Source organism: Bufo bufo, chromosome 5 (assembly GCF_905171765.1).
Source record: "Bufo bufo chromosome 5, aBufBuf1.1, whole genome shotgun sequence".
Taxonomy (NCBI): domain Eukaryota; kingdom Metazoa; phylum Chordata; class Amphibia; order Anura; family Bufonidae; genus Bufo; species Bufo bufo.
Genome location: NC_053393.1, coordinates 491,051,417 through 491,075,089, shown reverse-complemented (window position 1 = coordinate 491,075,089; position 23,673 = coordinate 491,051,417). Strand labels below are relative to the sequence as shown.

The window sequence follows — 23,673 nt, the reverse complement described above, 5'->3', positions numbered from 1 at the left end:
CGCCCTGTGCTCTTCACAGATGAAAGCAGGTTCACACTGAGCACATGTGACAGAGTCTGGAGACGCCGTGGAGAACGTTCTGCTGCCTGCAACATCCTCCAGCATGACCGGTTTGGCATTGGGTCAGTAATGGTGTGGGGTGGCATTTCTTTGAAGGGCCGCACAGCCCTCCATGTGCTCGCCAGAGGTAGCCTGACTGCAATTAGGTACCGAGATGAGATCCTCAGACCCCTTGTGAGACCATATGCTGGTGCGGTTGGCCCTGGGTTCCTCCTAATGCAAGACAATACAAGACCTCATGTGGCTGGAGTGTGTCAGCAGTTCCTGCAAGACGAAGGCATTGATGCTATGGACTGGCCCGCCCGTCTGGGACATCATGTCTCGCTCTATCCACCAACGTCACGTTGCACCACAGACTGTCCAGGAGTTGGCAGATGCTTTAGTCCAGGTCTGGGAGGAGATCCCTCAGGAGACCGTCCACCACCTCATCAGGAGCATGCACAGGCGTTGTAGGGAGGTCATACAGGCACGTGGAGGCCACACACACTACTGAGCCTCATTTTGACTTGTTTTAAGGACATTACATCAAAGTTGGATCAGCCTGTAGTGTGTTTTTCCACTTTAATTTTGAGTGCGACTCCAAATCCAGACCTCCATGGGTTAAAAAATTTGATTTCCTTTTTTTAATTTTTGTGTGATTTTGTTGTCAGCACATTCAACTATGTAAAGAACAAAGTATTTCAGAAGAATATTTAATTAATTCAGATCTAGGATGTGTTATTTTTGTGTTCCCTTTATTTTTTTGAGATGTCGACACTCGACCAAAGTGTCAAATAACAGAGAAAATAAACACACCGCAGCACATCCGATGGTGAAAAAGTGGTGGGATCCTTTATTCACCCAAGCAGCGACGTTTCGGTCCGCTTGCTGGGACCATTTTCAAGCCCAAGGCTTGAAAATGGTCCCAGCAAGCGGACCGAAACGTCGCTGCTTGGGTGAATAAAGGATCCCACCACTTTTTCACCATCGGATGTGCTGCGGTGTGTTTATTTTCTTAGGTTATATATATATATATATATATATATATATATATAACCTATCATTGTAATCATGCATGTGATGATAAAGAGATGACTCCTGAGAAGTGATCTGTACAGAACAGGAAGCGTTAGGCCTCTTGTACACGACAGTATGGCTTTTCAGTATTTTGCGGTCTGCAAAAAACGGATCCGCAAAAAATACGGATGACGTCCGTGCGCATTACGTTTTCTGCGGAACAGAACAGCTGGCCCGATAGAACAGTCCTATCCTTGTCAGTTATGCAGACAATAATAGGACATGTTCTATATTTGAAATGAACGGAAAAACAGAAGGCAAACGGAGTACCTTCCTTTTTTGGGGGAACCAGTGAAATGAATGGTTCTCTATACGGTCCGTATACGGAATGCAAAAAACGGGACGTAAACGGAAAAAAAAAAACGTCCATATGCAAGAGGCCTTAGACTAATGTGAGGCTCAATGGCCACAACAAAAACTACAAGATTTCATTATTTATTTTTAGCACAAAATTTGTAAAAAATTATGTTTAACATAAAAACTTGATTCACACAAAAGGTCATTTTCTGATAAGACCCTACAGCCTCAGCTTCCTCATTTTTTTTTTTTTTTATTGAACAGCACATCTCATTTAGGGGAGGGATCATAATGGTTTGGCTACTGGCCTTTGCCCCTTTTGTCCTTATGGCTAGGAGCAGTGTTGGAAATTCAAGTGACTGCTGTACTGTAATTCCTATACAGCACAAAATCAGAAGCAACACTTTGTTTTTGGAAAAGTGCTCTTTACCGAGATCTGTGGCACCTTCACTTTAGTCCCAGCGGTTGGGTCTCACACCAACTACAGTAGGCAAATCTAATATGCCTTACAATTCTGCATTATGTTGTCCTCCAGACAATTTATAGAAAACCATCATTCTAATCAGCAGGATCAATCCTACCAGACAATTACGTCTGGTTTAATAGGCTTGATCCTGCTTACATTTGTCTCTGGTTCTGGTATGTGTATCTTTCACGTCCACTTGATAAGGCAACACAGCATATATAAGGAATAATCATTTTAATAAACGGTCAACCTTTGAATACTCCCTGTTAGTTACATACTCTCATACACTCTACAGTATCTTACACTTTGTACCAAGTTCATGGCAGGGCCAATGGTCTTCTATATCAGTGCTCTTGTATAAATCACCGTCCACGGGCTTCCCATTATACACATAGCATAGACTGGAGACGCCTGTATTTTACACCTCAGATTCACATAAAAAAAATTGATTTTAAATAACTAAAACAGTCAAAGAGCACTTGATGGCTATAAAATGGACATTACTCCAAGTGGTCATTCAGTGACCGGACCCTGCAGTCTGGTATAAGTTCTGGTCCAGAGCTTGGCATTCTCCAATGCACCCAAAAACCACGCTCAATGCTCTGCTTCTGTTTTTCCTGTATTACCACTGTCCGTTAAAGAGTCCAAGAGACTACCGATCCTTTCACTGGCGGACACCTTCTTCTTCCTCTTAGTGGTGGCTCCTTTGTCAGCGCTTGTAGTTTGTAATATTGAAGCCAAGCCCCAGGGTTTTTCATTCTTTGAAGACCTTCTTGCCTGGTCTTGTAAGATAAAGGCGCTCTCCTGAGCGATGTTCACAAACTTTTGTAGCTGAGACTGGTTGACATTTTTACTTATGTTCAGAGTCTGTTCGAATGGATTCTGAATGTACAGAGCAGCGGCTTCTGGTTTGTTCTTTTCTATGCCCTATAAGAAGATCAATACATAAATTAATATAAAGACGCACTCTATATATAATAAATGGCCCAACACACTCCACACTGTGGAATTGCAGAAACCGTACTACAGCTCATGCCAAACCCAATTTCATTATATGGCTTTGATTCTTTAAAGGGGTTGTCCGGGTTCAGAGCTGAACCCGGACATATCCTCTTCTTCACCCAGACAGCTCCGATGCTCTCCCTTGCCCTGAGCTGAATAGTGTAGTAAAGCAAGGGCTTTTTCTGCAGATCCGGTGATATACTGGGTCTCTTCTAGGAGGAGGCTTCCACCAAGCAGTGAGTCCCGGTGATGTCACTGACACTAATGGGTGGGCTTTAACGCCGCCCTAGCCTGTAAAACAAGCTAGGGCAGCGCTAAAGCCCACCCATTAGTGCCGGTGACATCACCGACAACACAAGAGTAAGCCTCTGCCTAGTAGAGTAAAAATGTAAACCAAAAAAGCAGCGCAGGGCAAGGGACAGCATCAGAGCATGAAATGCTCCGATGCTTCGTGGTCAAATGTGACCATGGCATCTGGATGTCCTAAAAACCCAGAAAAGCACTTCTAGGTGTGCTCTGGCTCCCCCTGGCGGGGATCGGGGGAGCCACAGCGTTTAATGCGGCAGCCCTGGTCCTGCTGTTTGACAGGAGGCTGCTGCATATTATGTTTCTATGGAGCCCCTGCCTCACAGACTCCAATGCTAATGCACTGGAGTCTAGGAGAGAAGCAATCTAATGATTGCTTGTTATAGTTCTCTATGTGAACTATTAAAAAAAAAAAGAAAAAAGTTTTTAAAAATAAATAAATGTTAAATATAAAAATTGAAATCACATCCTTTCCCCAAAATGTAAATAAAAATATGCACAAGATAAAAAATAAACATCATGGGCATCGCCACGTGCGAAAAGGCCCATACTATAAAAATATATACCGTATTTTTCGCCCTATAAGACACACCTAGGTTTTTGAGGAGGAAAATAAGAAAAAATATTTTGAACCAAAAGGTGTGCTTTTGAACTAATGGTGGTCTGTGGATGACGCACTGTTATGGGGGGGATCTGTGGATGACGCACTGTTATGGGGGGGATCTGTGGATGACACTGCTATTGGGGGGATCTGTGGATGACACTGCTATGGGGGGGATCTGTGGATGACACTGCTATGGGGGGGATCTGTGGATGACACTGCTATGGGGGGGATCTGTGGATGACACTGCTATGGGGGGGATCTGTGGATGACACTGCTATGGGGGGGATCTGTGGATGACACTGCTATGGGGGGGATCTGTGGATGACACTGCTATGGGGGGGATCTGTGGATGACACTGCTATGGGGGGGATCTGTGGATGACACTGCTATGGGGGGGATCTGTGGATGACACTGCTATCGGGGGGATCTGTGGATGACACTGCTATCGGGGGGATCTGTGGATGACACTGCTATGGGGGGGGGGGATCTGTGGATGACACTGCTATGGGGGGGGATCTGTGGATGACACTGCTATGGGGGGGGATCTGTGGATGACACTGCTATGGGGGGGATCTGTGGATGACACTGCTATGGGGGGGATCTGTGGATGACACTGCTATGGGGGGGGTCTGTGGATGACACTGCTATGGGGGGGATCTGTGGATGACACTGCTATGGGGGGGATCTGTGGATGACACTGCTATGGGGGGGATCTGTGGATGACACTGCTATGGGGGGGATCTGTGGATGACACTGCTATGGGGGGGATCTGTGGATGACACTGCTATGGGGGGGATCTGTGGATGACACTGCTATGGGGGGGATCTGTGGATGACACTGCTATGGGGGGGGGGATCTGTGGATGACACTGCTATGGGGGGGGATCTGTGGATGACACTGCTATGGGGGGGGATCTGTGGATGACACTGCTATTGGGGGGGATCTGTGGATGACACTGCTATGGGGGGGATCTGTGGATGACACTGCTATGGGGGGGATCTGTGGATGACACTGCTATGGGGGGGATCTGTGGATGACACTGCTATGGGGGGGATCTGTGGATGACACTGCTATGGGGGGGATCTGTGGATGACACTGCTATGGGGGGGATCTGTGGATGACACTGCTATGGGGGGGGATCTGTGGATGACACTGCTATGGGGGGGGGGATCTGTGGATGACACTGCTATGGGGGGGGGATCTGTGGATGACACTGCTATGGGGGGGATCTGTGGATGACACTGCTATGGGGGGGATCTGTGGATGACACTGCTATGGGGGGGATCTGTGGATGACACTGCTATGGGGGGGATCTGTGGATGACACTGCTATGGGGGGGATCTGTGGATGACACTGCTATGGGGGGGGGATCTGTGGATGACACTGCTATGGGGGGGGATCTGTGGATGACACTGCTATGGGGGGGGATCTGTGGATGACACTGCTATGGGGGGGGGTATCTGTGGATGACACTGCTATGGGGGGGGATATCTGTGGATGACACTGCTATGGGGGGGATATCTGTGGATGACACTGCTATGGGGGGGATATCTGTGGATGACACTGCTATGGGGGGGATATCTGTGGATGACACTGCTATGGGGGGGATATCTGTGGATGACACTGCTATGGGGGGGATATCTGTGGATGACACTGCTATGGGGGGGATATCTGTGGATGACACTGCTATGGGGGGGGATATCTGTGGATGACACTGCTATGGGGGGGATATCTGTGGATGACACTGCTATGGGGGGGATATCTGTGGATGACACTGCTATGGGGGGGGGGATCTGTGGATGACACTGCTATGGGGGGGGGGGGATCTGTGGATGACACTGCTATGGGGGGGGGATCTGTGGATGACACTGCTATGGGGGGGGGGGGGATCTGTGGATGACACTGCTATGGGGGGGGGGATCTGTGGATGACACTGCTATGGGGGGGATCTGTGGATGACACTGCTATGGGGTGGGGGGGATCTGTGGATGACACTGCTATGGGGTGGGGGGGGATCTGTGGATGACACTGCTATGGGGGGGGGATCTGTGGATGACACTGCTATGGGGGGGGGGATCTGTGGATGACACTGCTATGGGGGGGGATCTGTGGATGACACTGCTATGGGGGGGGATCTGTGGATGACACTGCTATGGGGGGGGATCTGTGGATGACACTGCTATGGGGGGGGGGGGATCTGTGGATGACACTGCTATGGGGGGGGGATCTGTGGATGACACTGCTATGGGGTGGGGGGGATCTGTGGATGACACTGCTATGGGGGGGGGGGATCTGTGGATGACACTGCTATGGGGGGGGATCTGTGGATGACACTGCTATGGGGGGGGGGGATCTGTGGATGACACTGCTATGGGGGGGGGATCTGTGGATGACACTGCTATGGGGGGGGGATCTGTGGATGACACTGCTATGGGGGGGGATCTGTGGATGACACTGCTATGGGGGGGATCTGTGGATGACACTGCTATGGGGGGGATCTGTGGATGACACTGCTATGGGGGGGATCTGTGGATGACACTGCTATGGGGGGGATCTGTGGATGACACTGCTATGGGGGGGATCTGTGGATGACACTGCTATGGGGGGGATCTGTGGATGACACTGCTATGGGGGGGATCTGTGGATGACACTGCTATCGGGGGGATCTGTGGATGACACTGCTATCGGGGGGATCTGTGGATGACACTGCTATGGGGGGGGGGGATCTGTGGATGACACTGCTATGGGGGGGGATCTGTGGATGACACTGCTATGGGGGGGATCTGTGGATGACACTGCTATGGGGGGGATCTGTGGATGACACTGCTATGGGGGGGATCTGTGGATGACACTGCTATGGGGGGGATCTGTGGATGACACTGCTATGGGGGGGATCTGTGGATGACACTGCTATGGGGGGGATCTGTGGATGACACTGCTATGGGGGGGATCTGTGGATGACACTGCTATGGGGGGGATCTGTGGATGACACTGCTATGGGGGGGATCTGTGGATGACACTGCTATGGGGGGGGGGATCTGTGGATGACACTGCTATGGGGGGGGATCTGTGGATGACACTGCTATTGGGGGGGGATCTGTGGATGACACTGCTATGGGGGGGATCTGTGGATGACACTGCTATGGGGGGGGATCTGTGGATGACACTGCTATGGGGGGGATCTGTGGATGACACTGCTATGGGGGGGATCTGTGGATGACACTGCTATGGGGGGGATCTGTGGATGACACTGCTATGGGGGGGGATCTGTGGATGACACTGCTATGGGGGGGGGGATCTGTGGATGACACTGCTATGGGGGGGGGATCTGTGGATGACACTGCTATGGGGGGGGGGGATCTGTGGATGACACTGCTATGGGGGGGATCTGTGGATGACACTGCTATGGGGGGGATCTGTGGATGACACTGCTATGGGGGGGATCTGTGGATGACACTGCTATGGGGGGGATCTGTGGATGACACTGCTATGGGGGGGATCTGTGGATGACACTGCTATGGGGGGGATCTGTGGATGACACTGCTATGGGGGGGGGATCTGTGGATGACACTGCTATGGGGGGGGATCTGTGGATGACACTGCTATGGGGGGGGGATCTGTGGATGACACTGCTATGGGGGGGGGGTATCTGTGGATGACACTGCTATGGGGGGGATATCTGTGGATGACACTGCTATGGGGGGGATATCTGTGGATGACACTGCTATGGGGGGGATATCTGTGGATGACACTGCTATGGGGGGGATATCTGTGGATGACACTGCTATGGGGGGGATATCTGTGGATGACACTGCTATGGGGGGGATATCTGTGGATGACACTGCTATGGGGGGGATATCTGTGGATGACACTGCTATGGGGGGGATATCTGTGGATGACACTGCTATGGGGGGGGATATCTGTGGATGACACTGCTATGGGGGGGATATCTGTGGATGACACTGCTATGGGGGGGATATCTGTGGATGACACTGCTATGGGGGGGATATCTGTGGATGACACTGCTATGGGGGGGATATCTGTGGATGACACTGCTATGGGGGGGGATATCTGTGGATGACACTGCTATGGGGGGGATATCTGTGGATGACACTGCTATGGGGGGGATATCTGTGGATGACACTGCTATGGGGGGGGGGGATCTGTGGATGACACTGCTATGGGGGGGGGGATCTGTGGATGACACTGCTATGGGGGGGGGATCTGTGGATGACACTGCTATGGGGGGGGGGGATCTGTGGATGACACTGCTATGGGGGGGGGATCTGTGGATGACACTGCTATGGGGGGGGGATCTGTGGATGACACTGCTATGGGGGGGGGGGAATCTGTGGATGACACTGCTATGGGGGGGGGATCTGTGGATGACACTGCTATGGGGGGGATCTGTGGATGACACTGCTATGGGGGGGGGGGGTCTGTGGATGACACTGCTATGGGGTGGGGGGGGATCTGTGGATGACACTGCTATGGGGGGGGGATCTGTGGATGACACTGCTATGGGGGGGGGATCTGTGGATGACACTGCTATGGGGGGGGATCTGTGGATGACACTGCTATGGGGGGGGATCTGTGGATGACACTGCTATGGGGGGGGGGATCTGTGGATGACACTGCTATGGGGGGGGGGATCTGTGGATGACACTGCTATGGGGTGGGGGGGATCTGTGGATGACACTGCTATGGGGGGGGGGGATCTGTGGATGACACTGCTATGGGGGGGGATCTGTGGATGACACTGCTATGGGGGGGGGGGATCTGTGGATGACACTGCTATGGGGGGGGGATCTGTGGATGACACTGCTATGGGGGGGGGGATCTGTGGATGACACTGCTATGGGGGGGGGATCTGTGGATGACACTGCTATGGGGGGGGGGATCTGTGGATGACACTGCTATGGGGGGGATCTGTGGATGACACTGCTATGGGGGGGATCTGTGGATGACACTGCTATGGGGGGGGATCTGTGGATGACACTGCTATGGGGGGGGATCTGTGGATGACACTGCTATGGGGGGGGGATCTGTGGATGACACTGCTATGGGGGGGGATCTGTGGATGACACTGCTATGGGGGGGGGGATCTGTGGATGACACTGCTATGGGGGGGGGATCTGTGGATGACACTGCTATGGGGGGGGGATCTGTGTATGACACTGCTATGGGGGGGGAGGATCTGTGGATGACACTGCTATGGGGGGGGGGATCTGTGGATGACACTGCTATGGGGGGGATCTGTGGATGACACTGCTATGGGGGGGATCTGTGGATGACACTGCTATGGGGGGGGGGATCTGTGGATGACACTGCTATGGGGGGGGGGATCTGTGGATGACACTGCTATGGGGGGGGGGATCTGTGGATGACACTGCTATGGGGGGGGGGATCTGTGGATGACACTGCTATGGGGGGGGATCTGTGGATGACACTGCTATGGGGGGGGATCTGTGGATGACACTGCTATGGGGGGGGGGGGATCTGTGGATGACACTGCTATGGGGGGGGATCTGTGGATGACACTGCTATGGGGGGGGATCTGTGGATGACACTGCTATGGGGGGGGGGGATCTGTGGATGACACTGCTATGGGGGGGGGGGGGATCTGTGGATGACACTGCTATGGAGGGGATCTGTGGAGGACACTGCTATGGGGAGGGGGGGGGGATCTGTGGATGACACTGCTATGGGGAGGGGGGGGGGGGAGAATCTGTGGATGACACATATATAGCATCTTATGCTATATATGTGTCATACACAGATCCTCCCCATAACAGTGTCCCTGTGGAAACAGTGATCCCCAATACAGGGGGTGGAGGCCGGCAACTGGGTTTTGGAATCGCGGTGGGACCCGATGCAGTCATTGTACTCTATTACACTGGGCCCCGCTCACAGCAGTATTCATATGTAAAGTGTAGGCATGGGAGCATTGTTTAAGTATTGCAATCCTCTGCAGCAGTATCACAATCCACTGTAGTACTCACTATGAAACCATCGTAGCAGGAAGCTTGGCCGGCAGACTAACGTCACTCCCTTCGTCATGCGGCTGCTTCATTAATAAAGTGGGAAGAGCATGCACGTGACGAAGTGAGTGACTGGCCAGCCTCCCTGCTACGGTAGTTTCATAGTGCGTACTACAGTGGATTACGATACTGCTGCAGAGGATTGCAATACTTTAACAAAGCTCCCAGGCCTACAATAAAATAAAATAAAATAGGAAAATGTCCTGGTCATTAAGGGGTTAATGACCATTACAGAGATACCATTCAAATCCATGGGATGCCTGTATAATGCAGGAGGGGACGGTCTTTGTAACTGCCCTCCAGTTCAGACCAAGTTTGTGCTTTGCAAAGAATATACAAACCTTACGAATATCTATGCAGTTGGTTCTGAAGTCAAACTTTCCATAAAATTCCAAGAATTCAACAAGAAGTGTATCTACAAAAACATAGAAATACAAGTTTATCATTAAGACATGGTTTACATAGTTTAATAAAACTGGGAATGTTCACATATTTTCTAAGAATCATCTTTCCAACATACATGAATCACCTTCACCACCTACTGTAGATAGCAGCTGGTTCTGAAAGTAGGGGACACGAATAGGAGAGGGGGAGGAGAAGTGCTCTTTCCCCTCATACCAGTGCTGACTGCATCTAGGTGGAAGTAAAGCAGGTTTTCCGGTGGCCATAATGGAGCGGTATTCCAGCCACAATACCTGGACCTCTTGCTGTTCTATGAACCAAACACTGATGAGTCGATGACCATCTTAGGCCTCATGTACACGGCTGTTTTCCGCGGCCGAGAGCGGTCCGCGGTGACCCGGCCAGGATTCCTTCTGACAGCAGGAGCGCACGGCGTCATTGGTTGCTATGACGCCATTCGCTTCATGCCGCCGCTGCTGTTCAGTAATACACTGGCATGATCTATACCAGTGTATCACTGTACAGCAGCGGCAACATGAAGCGAACGGCGTCAGAGCAACCAATGACGCCGTGCGCTCCTGCTGTCAGAAGGAATCCTGGCCTGGTTACCGTGGACCGCTCTCGGCCGCGGAACATGACCGTGTGCATGAGGCCTTATGGTGATCTAAGTTCGGTCCAGTAGAACTGTAGGAGGTCCCAGGTCCTAGGCACGTAATTTAATGTTAAACTACAGCCACATTATGGCCAACTAGAACCCGCCTAAGGCTCCATGCACACGACCATATTTGTGGTCCACATCCAATCTGCATCAGATGCAGACCCACTCATTTCAGCAGATCATCTGCTGTCTGCATCTGTAGGTCTGTTCTGCCCTTCCGCAAAAAACAAAACAAAACCGAACACGACCTATTCTTATCCATTTTTAACACAGAGCGGGACGTGTGGACCATGACATTGCGGAACGCACGCGGCCAGTATCTGCGTTTTGTGGATTGCAAAACAGGGATACAGTGGTGTGCATGAGGCCTTACTGGTAAGATTTGTCTAACTTTTTTTTTTTTTTTAAACAACCCCTGCCCAAATCTAAACCAGCAAGTTATTCCTACGGAAAAACAAGCTACTAGATATTTCCGACAGTCATCTGTGGTGTTCAGTTATATAGGATTCTGCTATCCAGACAATATGAAATACAGGATTTGCTTATAAAAAAATAAAATAAAAGGATGGGTTGCTTTACACTGCAGCAGCATTAAAGGGGTTGTATGGCAGTTGAAGTTACAACTGCAACTGGTCCTCGCTGGTCTGCACTGATTTTCTTGCAGTGACAAAGAGCCAATCACTGGCCTCAGCGGTAGTGTTGGGTGAGCATACTCGGCCGAACACCATTTTGACTCTATGCTCGAGTCTCCTTCCTGCACGTTTGTTGGCTGCTATGCAGCCAATAAACGTGCGGGAAAGTACTGGCACTCACTGTAATGCCGTAGCCATGTTGGTTACTGGCATTACAGTGACACGTGGTTAGTCTTAGTCAGGGCGAGCTGCAGCAGAAGGAACAGATAGTGTAGGGACACAAATTATTATTATTTTTTTTAGGCAGGGTTTAGTGTTGAAAGGTGTTAGAGACCCAAAAGGCCTTTTAAGGACTATTGTTTTATCTGCCTGCAATATATATTATTAGCGCAACCTGCTGACCCAACCTGGGAAGGTGGCAAGCCGAGTGAGGACAGCAGTACAAAGGGGGAGGGATCCGCGGCACCACAACAGGCTGGACGAGGCAGTGGGGTGGCAAAAGGGAGAAAGCGGGCCACACCAAACAGGCCCGCAACTGTTCCCCAGAGCACCCCCTTGCCAAACTGTTGTAATTCCTACACCGTTCACCAGTTTGGATGTAAATACCCTCAAATTAAAGCTGACAGTCTGCAGTTAAAAGCACATCGTCATTTCAAATCCATTGTGGTGGTGTATAGAGCTAAAAATGTTAGAATTGTGTCGATGTCCCAATATTTATGGACCTGACTGTAGGTGTGGCCTGAATGCCTGGGTCCACAATCAGTGTCTGCAGGTCACACCACTGCCTCCTTTTCCCCTGTGTTACGTGCTGGCCAATCCCCTGTCCAAGATGCAGGCCCGGATTCCTCCTGCCCTGCAACAGGACCTTCACAAGCACGATCAACTAGCACATCCACTTCTGTGTCCCAGCACAGCGTACAGATGTCCATACCCCAGGCCTTTGAACGAAAAAGCGCAAATACCCAGCCACCCACCCACAATGCGCACCTTTCCAAATTGCTGGCCCTGGAAATGTTGCCATTTAGGCTTGTGGACACTGAGGCTTTCTGCAGCCTGATGGCGGCTGCCGTACGTCGTTACTCAGTCCCCAGCCGCCACTATTTTTCCCGGTGTGCCGTCCCACCTTACACCAGCATGTGTCCTAACTTCACCCGTGCCCTGACCAATGCAATTATTGGGAAGGTCCACTTAACGACTGACACATGGACAATTGCTTTTGGCCAGGGACGTTAAAATTCCCTGACGGCACACTGGGTGAACGTTGTGGAGGCTGGGAGTGAGTCATACCCTGGGATGGCACAGGTGCTACCGACAAGGATTGCGGGCCCTAATTCCATCAGGATTTCCGCCACCACCTACATTAGTGGCGGCAACCCCCCCTTCTCCTCTGAATTATCCTTTTGCAGCACCAGTCAAACATCAGTCAGTAGCTGGAAGCAGTGTAGCACTGCAGTGAGGAAGTGGCAACAGGCCGTGCTGAAACTAATTTGCTTAGTTGACAAACAGCACACCACCGCAGAGCTGTGGCAGGGGATAAGGGACCAGACTGAGTTGTGGCTCCTGCCACTCAACCTTCAACCAGGCATGGTTGTGTCTGATAATGGTCGTAACTTGGTGGCGGCTTTGGAGCTCGGCAAGCTCACACACATACCGTGCCTAGCCCACGTGTTCAGCGGTTTCTCAAAACCTACCCCAATTTTCTACTAGTGAAGGTGGGCAGCGTGTGTGCCCATTTCCACAAGACATCAACAGCTTCAAGCGGTCTGGCAACGCTGCAGCAGCGCTTGCAATTGCCAGCTCACTGACTGTAGTGTGACGTGAGCACGCGCTGGAACTCCACGTTCCACATGTTGGCCAGGCTTTGTAAGCAGCAGAGGGCAGTAGAGGAATACCAGCTGCAACATGCTCGTCGCCTTTCCAGTCAGCTTCCGCTCTTCACAAGCGACGAGTGGGCATGGAATGTCTGACCTTTGTGAGGTTTTACGCAACTTTGAGGAATCAACACAGATGGTAAGCGGCGATAAAGCTATTATCAGCGTAACCATCCCACTTCTGTGTCTACTCAAATGCTCGCTGCTCACAATTAAGGCGGACGCTTTGCATGTGGAAGTGGTGGAAATGGGGGAAGACAGTACACAATGTGATAGTCAGACCACCCTCAGTTTGTTTTCTCAGTGCGAATTGGATGATGATGAGGAGGAGAAGTAGGAGACTGTTGCCTACGCTACAAAGGGTAGTACCCATAGCAGGTTTATGCCATCTGTTCAGCGTGGATGGGCCAAAGAGGAGGAAGAGGATGAGGAGATTGCGGTCCTCATCAGGAGGATGACTCTCAAAGTCTTGTCTGTTGGGACTCTGGCACATATGGCTGACTTTATGTTATGCTGCCTTTCCCGTGACCCTCGCGTTATACGCATTTTGGCCAACACTGATTACTGGTTGTTCACCCTTCTCGACCCCTGCTACAAAGAGAACTTCTCATCTCATTCCTGGGTGGAGAGGACTAGCAAAATGGTGCAATACCAGAAGGTCCTTGTGGAAAATTGCTCCAAAAATTTCCAGCTGACAACGCCGGCGGCAGAGTACGTAGTTTCTTGGGCAACCGAGGAGGGGAACACACAGCAGTTCCAACAGAGGTAGGGCAACACTCTCCAAGGCCTGGTACAGTTTCATGACACCCCTCCAGCACCCTCACCCTGATGCGCGGCCTAGTGTCACAAGAAGGGAAAAGTTTTGGAAGATGGTGAAGGGAGTATGTAGCAGACCGTGTCAGCGTCCTCAGTGATCCCTCTGTGCCTTACAACTATTGGGTGTCCAAGCTGGACACATGGCACGAACTGGAGCTCTGCACCTTGGAGGTGCTGGCCTGCCCTGCCGCCAGCATTTTGTCAGAGCGGGTATTTAGTGCTGCTGAGGGCATAATAACTGATAAGCGCATCCACCTGTCAACTGAAAATGCTGACAGGTTGACCCTTATCAAAATGAACAAGGCCTGGATTGCCCCCGACTTCTCTACTCCACCAGAGTAAAGCGGCTAAACATAAAGGCACTCTAAATGTGGCTTTTATGGTGTATTGAATACACTGTATTCCCATGCACCCCGTCCACCACAAAAAAGGGTATATGGTTCAATCTCCCTTTTTTCGTCCTCCTCCTCCATCATATCAACATGCTTGTTAGGCTGCCCTCGATCCTAATGTTTTAGAGGATCAGTTCAGCAGCAGACCCTCATCCCTAATGTTTTAGATGGTCAGATCAGAAGCAGGCCCTCGCCCCTAATGTTTTAGATAGTCACCAGCAGGCCCTTGCTCCTAATGTTTTTGAGGGTCAGCAACAGGCCATCAATCATAATTTTTCAAGGGTGTGTATGATGCCCTCCTTTATGTGTAATAAAGGGTGTATTGTAGTGCCGGTTCCTTGTAATTTTTGGCCGCCCTTTCATTTAGTGCTTAGGCAGTGCTCCAGACAAAAAAAAATGACCAGGAGCCATTGGCTCCTAAACTAAAAAAATTTAGGAGCCAAATTACATTTTTTAGTCGCCAAATTTTAAATGCATATAATTAAAAAAAAGGACTTGGCGGAGAAGATGAGACGCAGGTCACAGTAGTGAGCCAGCACTACATATAGGAGAAAACATCACCACGTACCTCTCACATCCAGGGACATCTTCTGGGGGACAAGGTGACTAAAAAAATGGCGAATCGCGTGGTTTTGAATTTTTTTTTTCTGTTACAGCCTTCACCGAGTGGAAATATTTTTTTTATATTTTAAAGGGTTTCTATCACTTCGTATGACATATTTAGGTGTCAGACACTAGCGATCCGCTAGTGTCTGCTCTAACAAACCATCCTAATATAATAGGTTTTGGGGCAGCCGTTTTGCTAAAATAACAACTTATATCTATATGCTAATGAGCCTCTAGGTGCTATGGGGGGCGTCATTAGCACCTAGAGGCTCCGTCTACCTTCCAAAACTGTCGCCGCCCAGCGCGTCCCTCCAGCCCACCCATCTCCTGCTGAATGCGATGATCTGCGATCCTCTCCGTGCGCGTCTCTGTTCTGCGCATGCGCAGTGAATGCCTGACCGCTTCCCTGCTCAGACAGCTCCACTGCGCCTGTTCCTCAGAGCACTATGATGTCATCGGCGCAGGCGCAGTGGAGATGTCTGAGCAGGGAAGCGGTCAGACATTCACTGCGCATGCGCAGAACAGAGACGCGCACTGAGAGGATCGCATTCAGCAGGAGATGGGCGGGCTGGAGGGACGCGCTGGGTGGCAACAGTTTATGAAGGTAGACGGAGCCTCTAGGTGCTAATGACGCCCCCATAGCACCTAGAGGCTCATTAGCATATAGATATAAGTTGTTATTTTAGCAAAACGGCTGCCCCAAAACCTATTATATTAGGATGGTTTGTTAGAGCAGACACTAGCGGATCGCTAGTGTCTGACACCTAAATATGTCATACGAAGTGATAGAAACCCTTTAATAGCTCACACTTTTCGGGACGTGGAGATATGTAATATGTTTATTGCTCTGTACACACAGCAGCAGGGAGCTGAACATGGCAGCCAGGGCTTCAGTAGCGTCCTGGCTGCCATGGTAACAATCTGAGCCCCAGCAGTGTAAATCTGCCACTGACACCACTGGAGGGGATGGGACCCTGTGGCCACCATATAACAAGGGGGGACGACGACTTGTGGCCAGTGATAATGGGGGGGGGGGGGGGGGGGCGCACTGCACCACCAATGAATATAATTAAAGAGGATCTTTCATAGGTCCAAAGAATATGAACTTAGTAGCAGGCTGCATAGAGCAGTGCCCAGGGATCTAAGTGCACTTACTATTATTCCTGGGCGCCGCTCCGTTCACCCGCTGTGGCCCCCGGTATTTTCAACATTCAGAGCATAGAGGAGGAGACGCCAGTGTCTCTCCTTCTCCCTGACAGCAGCGCTGTCCAATCAGAGCTCAGAGCCAGGGAGGTTTTTTTTCTCCCTGGCTTTGAGCTCTGAGCTCTGATTGGACAGCGCTGCTGTCAGGGAGAAGGAGAGACACTGGCGTCTCCTCCTCTATGCTCTGAATGTTGAAAATACCGGGGGCCACAGCGGGTGAACGGAGCGGCGCCCAGGAATAATAGTAAGTGCACTTAGATCCCTGGGCACCGCTCTATGCAGCCTGCTACTAAGTTCATATTCTTTGGACCCATGAAAGGTCCTCTTTAACTCCTTTATACAATTGTCTGCAGCGGTATCGCAGACCCGGCCTCAATAACAGGGCATGCGATCTGTGGCAATTAACCCCTCAGATGTGGCACCTGAGGGGTTAATTGCCGCGTATCGCATGCCCGGTTATTGAGGCCGGGTGCCGGGTCTGTGATACCGCTGCCTATACCTATGTCTCACATTCATTGGCGGCGCAGTGGCGACAGCTCCTCCCCTCCCCTCCTCCTCCCTGCTATATCCCCATTGGTGGTAGTGGCGGCCGCAACACAGTGGAGAGGGAGGGACTCCTTCCTTCTCCACTGTGCTACTGAAGAGAACTTAGGCTGCGCAGGATCGCGGCGGTACAGTCGCAAATGGCGACAAGACTTCAAAGTCTTGTCGCTACCTGCAAATTTTAAGTCGTATTGGCGACCATTTTGGTCGCCATCTGGAGCCCTGTTAGGCTTTATGTGTGTAGAAGTCCCACTACCTGAACAATTGTACCACAATGTGAATGAGGCCCTCCTTTATGTGATATACAGGTTGTATCTTAGTGCCTCTTCCTTGTAATTTTTGGCAGCACTTGCACTTTATACACAAGTAAATATACAGGAAATAATGTTTCCTAACAATTTTTCCTCTAAAATCGATTTTATCTTTGGTTTTGTGCGTATTATTGTCAGGCTGTAAAAGTGGCGTACTACTCGGACAACATCGTTCCCAGCAGCGACCTGGGAGTCCAAGATGCATCCAGACATCGTCCCCATGCTGTTCCCGAACCATTTCAGTGGTGTTTCCATCAATTTCTGACCTTTTCCTGTGAAGGATGGGAACTGAAGTCCAATAAACTAGAAGGAAAGGTCTTCTCTTCTCCGTAGGCTGTGTCTAGTATTGGAGCTCAGCTCTATTCAAGAAAACGCAACACAACCTATGGACAAGGTGCTGTTTTTTGAATACATTGAGATTTCTTTTTTACCCCCTTCGGTTATACAGAAATTTATTAAAGTTAGTATCACTAGTTTGCACTGTAACTATCATCAGGGTGGTAATAATAAATGTAAGGGTCATACACCCTTATCTGCTTATACATCCGACTTACCAAGTGACTCTGTGCTTGCAGATTGTTTAATTTTGTTAATATCTCCCACAAATGTGCAGTCGTTGCCATCAATGATCATTTTTTCTTTTTTACCTAAAAATAAAATGGCAGGCGTTCAGTATTGCTTTAAATAGCCCTAAAGAAAGGGTACGGGTAAGAGGGGACACCAAGTCTATTATGTACTTAGCATAAGTAGTATAAATGACGGACTAGGCCGCTCCTAATGGTATTATCATGTGATCATGTAAGGCTCCGCACAGCTCTGCAGTTGTGGTGTACATGACACCATGGTAGGGTAACAGTGCTATTCAGTTTCTTCAGTATTTGTTCCAACAGGGTGGAGAGAAGATCCGTCAACTGCCTTACTGGAGAAGTCTGCGGTAGTCTGAAATCCGTGCCCTGTCTCATTACATAAGCAGACCGCCGCTCTGTTCCTGCAATGAGCTTTAGGCTACGTCTACACGACGACACTTGTCGCGCGACATTATGTTGCATTAATGTCGCGCGACAAGTTTTATAATGGCAGTCTATGGTGTCGCACTGCAACATGCAACATTCGAGATGGATTTTTCTGCGACTGTTGCGTCGCAGTATGTTGCATGTTGCAGTGCGACACCATAGACTGCCATTATAAAAATTGTCGCGCGACATTAATGCAACATAATGTCGCGCTACAAATGTTGCAGTGTAGTTGTGCCCTATTGTCGCGCGACAAATGTCGTCGTGTAGACGTAGCCTTATACTGCAGCTCTGGTGCTTTGTATAAGCACAAGATGACAACAGGATCAGTAGAAAGTGATTGGAAAAAAACAAATCTGTTTTTCCGATCTAGAAAAGTGTTGTAAACCAAAACTAAGGGTGTATTTACACCCACAGATTATCTGACCAATTTCGGTCCAATCAGTCTAATAGTTGGTGTGCATAACAAACGATCTGTGGGTGTAAACGGCCATCTGACCAATGATTGGTCAGAAAATCTGTTGGTGTAATAAGTACAGGTCTAAATCTAATCTGGCACTGTCCCATTACGACCCGGTGGAAGAGACTGGTGCACCAGTGTGTAAGGGGCTCTACTAGATTACACAATTTTCAGGACAATTATCAGGAACATGCGTTCATACAAATGCTCATTCCGATAATTGGCCCATATAATCCATCAGCTGACGAATGAGCAAATGTTCGTTTGTTGGCATCTTTCACCAGGATGAAAGACGCTGATTGTAGTCAGCACAACTCCCTGGGTGATCAGTGATGTGCTACCGATAATGAGTAGAAGAGAACAACGGGGCATTTACGCCCACAGATTATCGGACATATTTTCTGACCATTAATTGGACAGATCTTTTGTTATACACACCAGCTGATGGTCTGATTGGACAGATATTGGTCAGATAATCTGTTTGTGTAAATGCACCCTAAGGCCTGTATTACACCAACAGATTATCTGACCAACATCTGTCCAACCAGACCAATAGTTGGTGTGTAAATCTGTGTCTGTCAGATAATCTGTCTGGGTAATAGAGCGCTAAGGAAGGATGACTGCGGTAGCAATCGTTCCTCCCACATTCCTGTGTAATCAGGCCGGTGCCCATTGAGCTCCAATGGATGTGTTATCATATCTCGGTGCTCACACAGCCTGAACATAGGGCAGGGCAATAGGGTCATTAAGTCTTACACTAGAGAGGTCATTGGTAAAATTGGCTTCTGGTGTCTAATAGGCTCCTAAGATGGCAGCACAGTAGTTTGTCCCATGCTATGTCTTGTACATTGCATATTAAAGGTTACTACCATGATGGGAAGATGTATTTGAACTCATGCAAATTATTCCTCTTCCCAAACAAAATTGATAGTTAAAAAAATAAAATAAAAGAAATATACCGATACCTAGATGCTTTTATCATGAAAATCGTTACTGTCTTGGGTTAGACCAGGCCACCAAGGTCAAATCAGCACCAATTGCTGGAATGAAGGGGCAGCGATGCTGAGAAATTGCAGCCCCTCTCGTTACCTTGGCCTTTTTCAGAGGCCACATGGTCAGCCCATGAAGTCAAGAGACGCCGGCAGGAGATGAAAGGCACTTTGCTTTACTAGCTCTGTGCCACTTTAGGGCACTTTCACACTAGCGTCTTTCTTTTCCGGCACTGAATTCCATCAAAAGGGCTCAATGCCAGAAAAGAACTGATCAGTTTTATCCCCATGCATTCTGAATGGAGAGTAATCCGTTCAGGATGCATAAGGACGTCTTCCGTTCAGTCATTTTGACTGATCAGGCAAAAAAGAGAAAACCGCAGCATGCTACGGTTTTATCTCCGGCGGAAAAAATAAAAAATAAAAAGACTTGCCTGAATGCCGGATCCGTCCTTCCGGTCTGCGCATACCGAAAAAAAAGGTGGAAAAAAATAAATGCCGGATGACACCGGAAAGACGGATCAGTCATTTAAATATATTTTTTTGACTGCTCAGGCATTTTTAAGACTGATCAGGATCCTGATCAGTCTTACTAATGCCATCAGTTGGCATAAGTTTTGCCAGATCCGGCAGGCAGTTCCGACGACGGAACTGCTTGCCGGATTACTCTGCCGCAAGTGTGAAAGTAGCCTTATTTTAGCAATAGTAGGGGGGTTGCTCATATCCAGTCAACCAAATATGGTGGTATATCCTACTGTTTCCAGAACCCATCATTTTCAGAGAGGCCAACCAACAATCTCCATTTGTTATCCCAGAAGAGAAGTCTCCACCAGAGCTGCCTGGCAGCATCGCAGCACCTTTCTCCTCTTCTCTACTGAAAACACATACACGCTCAGCCGACCCGAGCAGGTATGTGTATGGGGGCGCTGGAAGAGACAGCCATCAGCCAAAGGAGTGTGTATAGACTTAAGACACGCTCCCTTTTTATATTATACTGGGGCAGCGAATATCTGTTGAATTAAAGGGGTTATCCGACTTAAATAAATCTATTCTAATTGCATTTATTGTAGACCAGTGAAAGATTCTTAAAATCACTTTCATCACCTATCTATCACTGTTTGGCCAGTTCAGGGTCATGTGACCCCTGACGTCAGTAACCCTGCTCTGCTGGTGACGTCTCGTTTACAAGCTTCTCCCTGCTTGAGGGAGTGTCCAGGCTCTGTAACCGAGACGTCAGAGCCTCTGGTGCCCTCCCCCCTCCCCCCTCCAGCTCTCCTCACACTGCCCGGCTCTGCTCTGCTGGTGACGTCTCGTTTACAAGCTTCTCCCTGCTTGAGGGAGTGTCCAGGCTCTGTAAACGAGACGTCAGAGCCTCTGGTGCCCTCCCCCTCTTGTCACTGCCTCGGCTCTGCTATGCGATCACTCATGTGCAGTACATACCAAGGTGATCTCTTCTCCAGCAGCACAGGGTATGTTTGACCCTCCTGCATTCACCGGGGCGAGAGGTGGCAGTTTGTAAACGTTCCCCTCTGCATCTGGGGATCGTTATTACAGCCCTGGTCCCCCCCCTCCCACACACTAGTACACATTGAACACCCCCTGGGAAATATAAATAAATTATTGGCCATCATTATTATGATCATCATCATCATTATTCAGCTATATAAAATCTTTATCTGCCACCAATATATGGATTTATCTAAGCAATATCCATATTGAATATATATTTGAATAATATAGATATTGCTTAGATACAGATAATGCTAATGATATTTTCACACTAGCGGCAGGACGTATCCGACAGGCTGTTCACCCTGTCGGATCCGCCCTGCCGCTATTTGACGGTGCCGCTGGACGGATCCGTTATTGCAATTCATTTCTAGACGGATCCGCACCTGGATCCATCTACAAATGCTGTCAGTTGTCACACTGATTGGCGGATCCGGCGGGCAGCTCCGACGATGGAACTGCCTGCCGGATCACACTAACGCTAGTGTGAAAGTACCATAAAAAGTCGAAAATCCAGGACTTTTAGTCAAGTGGCCGCTCGCTGTGCACTGCCGTGCTGCGCCATAGCTCCACCACAGTCCCCTTTATAGTCAATGGGGACAGAGCGGCAGTCCAGCGGCATGGTAAAATAGCGGCTGGCCGGATCCGACAGGGTGAACAGCCTGTTGGATCGATCCTGCCTCTAGTGTGAAAGTACCCTTAGGCTCCATTCACACATCCGCAAATGGGTCCACATTTGTTCTGCAATTTTGCGGAACGGGTGCGGACCCATTCATTTTCTATGGTGACGGAATTTGGAATTAGTGCAAATACGTCCTCCTTGATATACTGTAATAACAGAAAGAAAATTTTTAGACTAGAAACAAAACCAAACATGAAAGAAATGTATGTAAAATAACATAACTTACACTGTGCAGCTGCAATGTGACAGGGAGGTCTTCTGCCCTGTGTGTGTATTTATTTATTTTTATGCAAAGTGCAGAGCGGGGTGAGGGGAAGGTCAGGTTGTTCACGCCCAGAAATATTCATGAGGCAGAGCTCAGGCTTTGTTGTTATACGCCCCCTCAGCATGTACTTCAGCATGTAAACAAAGCAATGACAGGACCATCAAAAGGTGCAAATATGGGTTTTAACTTGATGAAATCAAGCTTAACCAAATTATATGTATATCCTGATGGATTTTAAGTGTTTTTTTTTTTTTTTTTTTTTTATTAACTCGGATAACCCCTTTAAGGTCAGAAAAACCTGGGTGATCTGTCCTTTACTTACCTACCCACATTTCTGGGAAGCACCAGAGACACTTACATATATGTGTGTACATACTAAGCAGCTATTTTTTATGATTTACACTTTGTTTACTGCTCCTTTTTGCGTAGTTTAGAGGGCAAGGATCAGACCCCCCCGTGGCTCTTGTCCATTTGAACGGTTGTATAATTGAGAGCTGGACACATGAATCCTATCTCTGGGCTGTTCCACAAGAATAGACTTTGCAGACGGGGCCTGGAAAGCTGTCACTTTCTTTTAAAATATACGCTGACAAGTGACGCACTGAATTCACAGTGTGCAATACCCAGCGTCCAGATACTGGAGAAATGTAACAACTACTTCTGACATCTACACAATATATACAGCTGCATAATACATATAAAACATTATATATTAAGTGTTGCTTCCACAGAAAGAAAGCTGCACACACGGAGCTACTATAACCTTTCACAGGGCTCCCCAACACATCTGTTACAGGGGCACAGTAATACTAATGTAATAAAGGAGGACCCTAAATCAGAAGCACATAGCTTCCCAACACATCCACCTTTTCAACCAATTTCATTTTGCTTGAATGCATCTAAAAATGAAGAAACTTCATCTTGCTTATAAACCAAAAAGGCGCTGCCCCTAATTCAGTAAATCCACAATCATTAGAAGACTAAAAATAATTTAATAATGAAAGATTATGTACACCTTTGGGAACAATTTTTTTCTTATGATTGAATTTCACTCATTTGGGGATAATTTTTTTTTTTTTTCAATTGGTCTTTATTAAAAATATTGAGCCGTTCTGTCACACAGGGTTAACTGTTTTTCTAGCTGTGTGCATCTTACTTTCACTTTGTGCCGGTCATCTAATAACCCTTATCTCTAAATTATTAAAGGGTGTATTAGACACCCCATTGCCGCCGACGATTGTTCCCTGTTGGCAATCCCCAGATAGCTAGCGGAGGAAACCCCCTGCTATTACATGCAGTAATGTCCTCCGTGGCATGGGGAGAAGCGATCACTATACCATCGCTTGTCCCCATGCAGGGCATTGGTGTGCCGGCATAGCTAATGAGTGTTCAAAGAAACGTTTGTTAGTGATCATCTGCCAGAAAATCTGGCAGTCTAATATAGCCTTACGATGTCAAACACTTATTTAAGCCACATTCTTATCAGTAA

At 48.9% G+C, this 23,673-nt stretch overlaps 1 protein-coding gene across 1 annotated transcript in view; it reads right to left on the bottom strand.

The window, feature by feature from the left end:
* Window positions 1-2,098: 2,098 nt before the first annotated feature.
* Window positions 2,099-23,673, bottom strand: part of LOC121002735 (mitochondrial poly(A) polymerase) — a 48,109-nt gene continuing 26,534 nt past the window's right edge. Inside the window, exons 7-9 of the mRNA XM_040434229.1 lie at window positions 17,821-17,913; window positions 10,174-10,247; window positions 2,099-2,806 (exon numbers count right to left, since the gene is read on the bottom strand). Of these exons, the coding sequence (XP_040290163.1) occupies window positions 2,474-2,806; window positions 10,174-10,247; window positions 17,821-17,913 (500 nt within the window). The 3' untranslated portion in view covers window positions 2,099-2,473. The remainder of the gene's footprint in view (window positions 2,807-10,173; window positions 10,248-17,820; window positions 17,914-23,673) is intronic.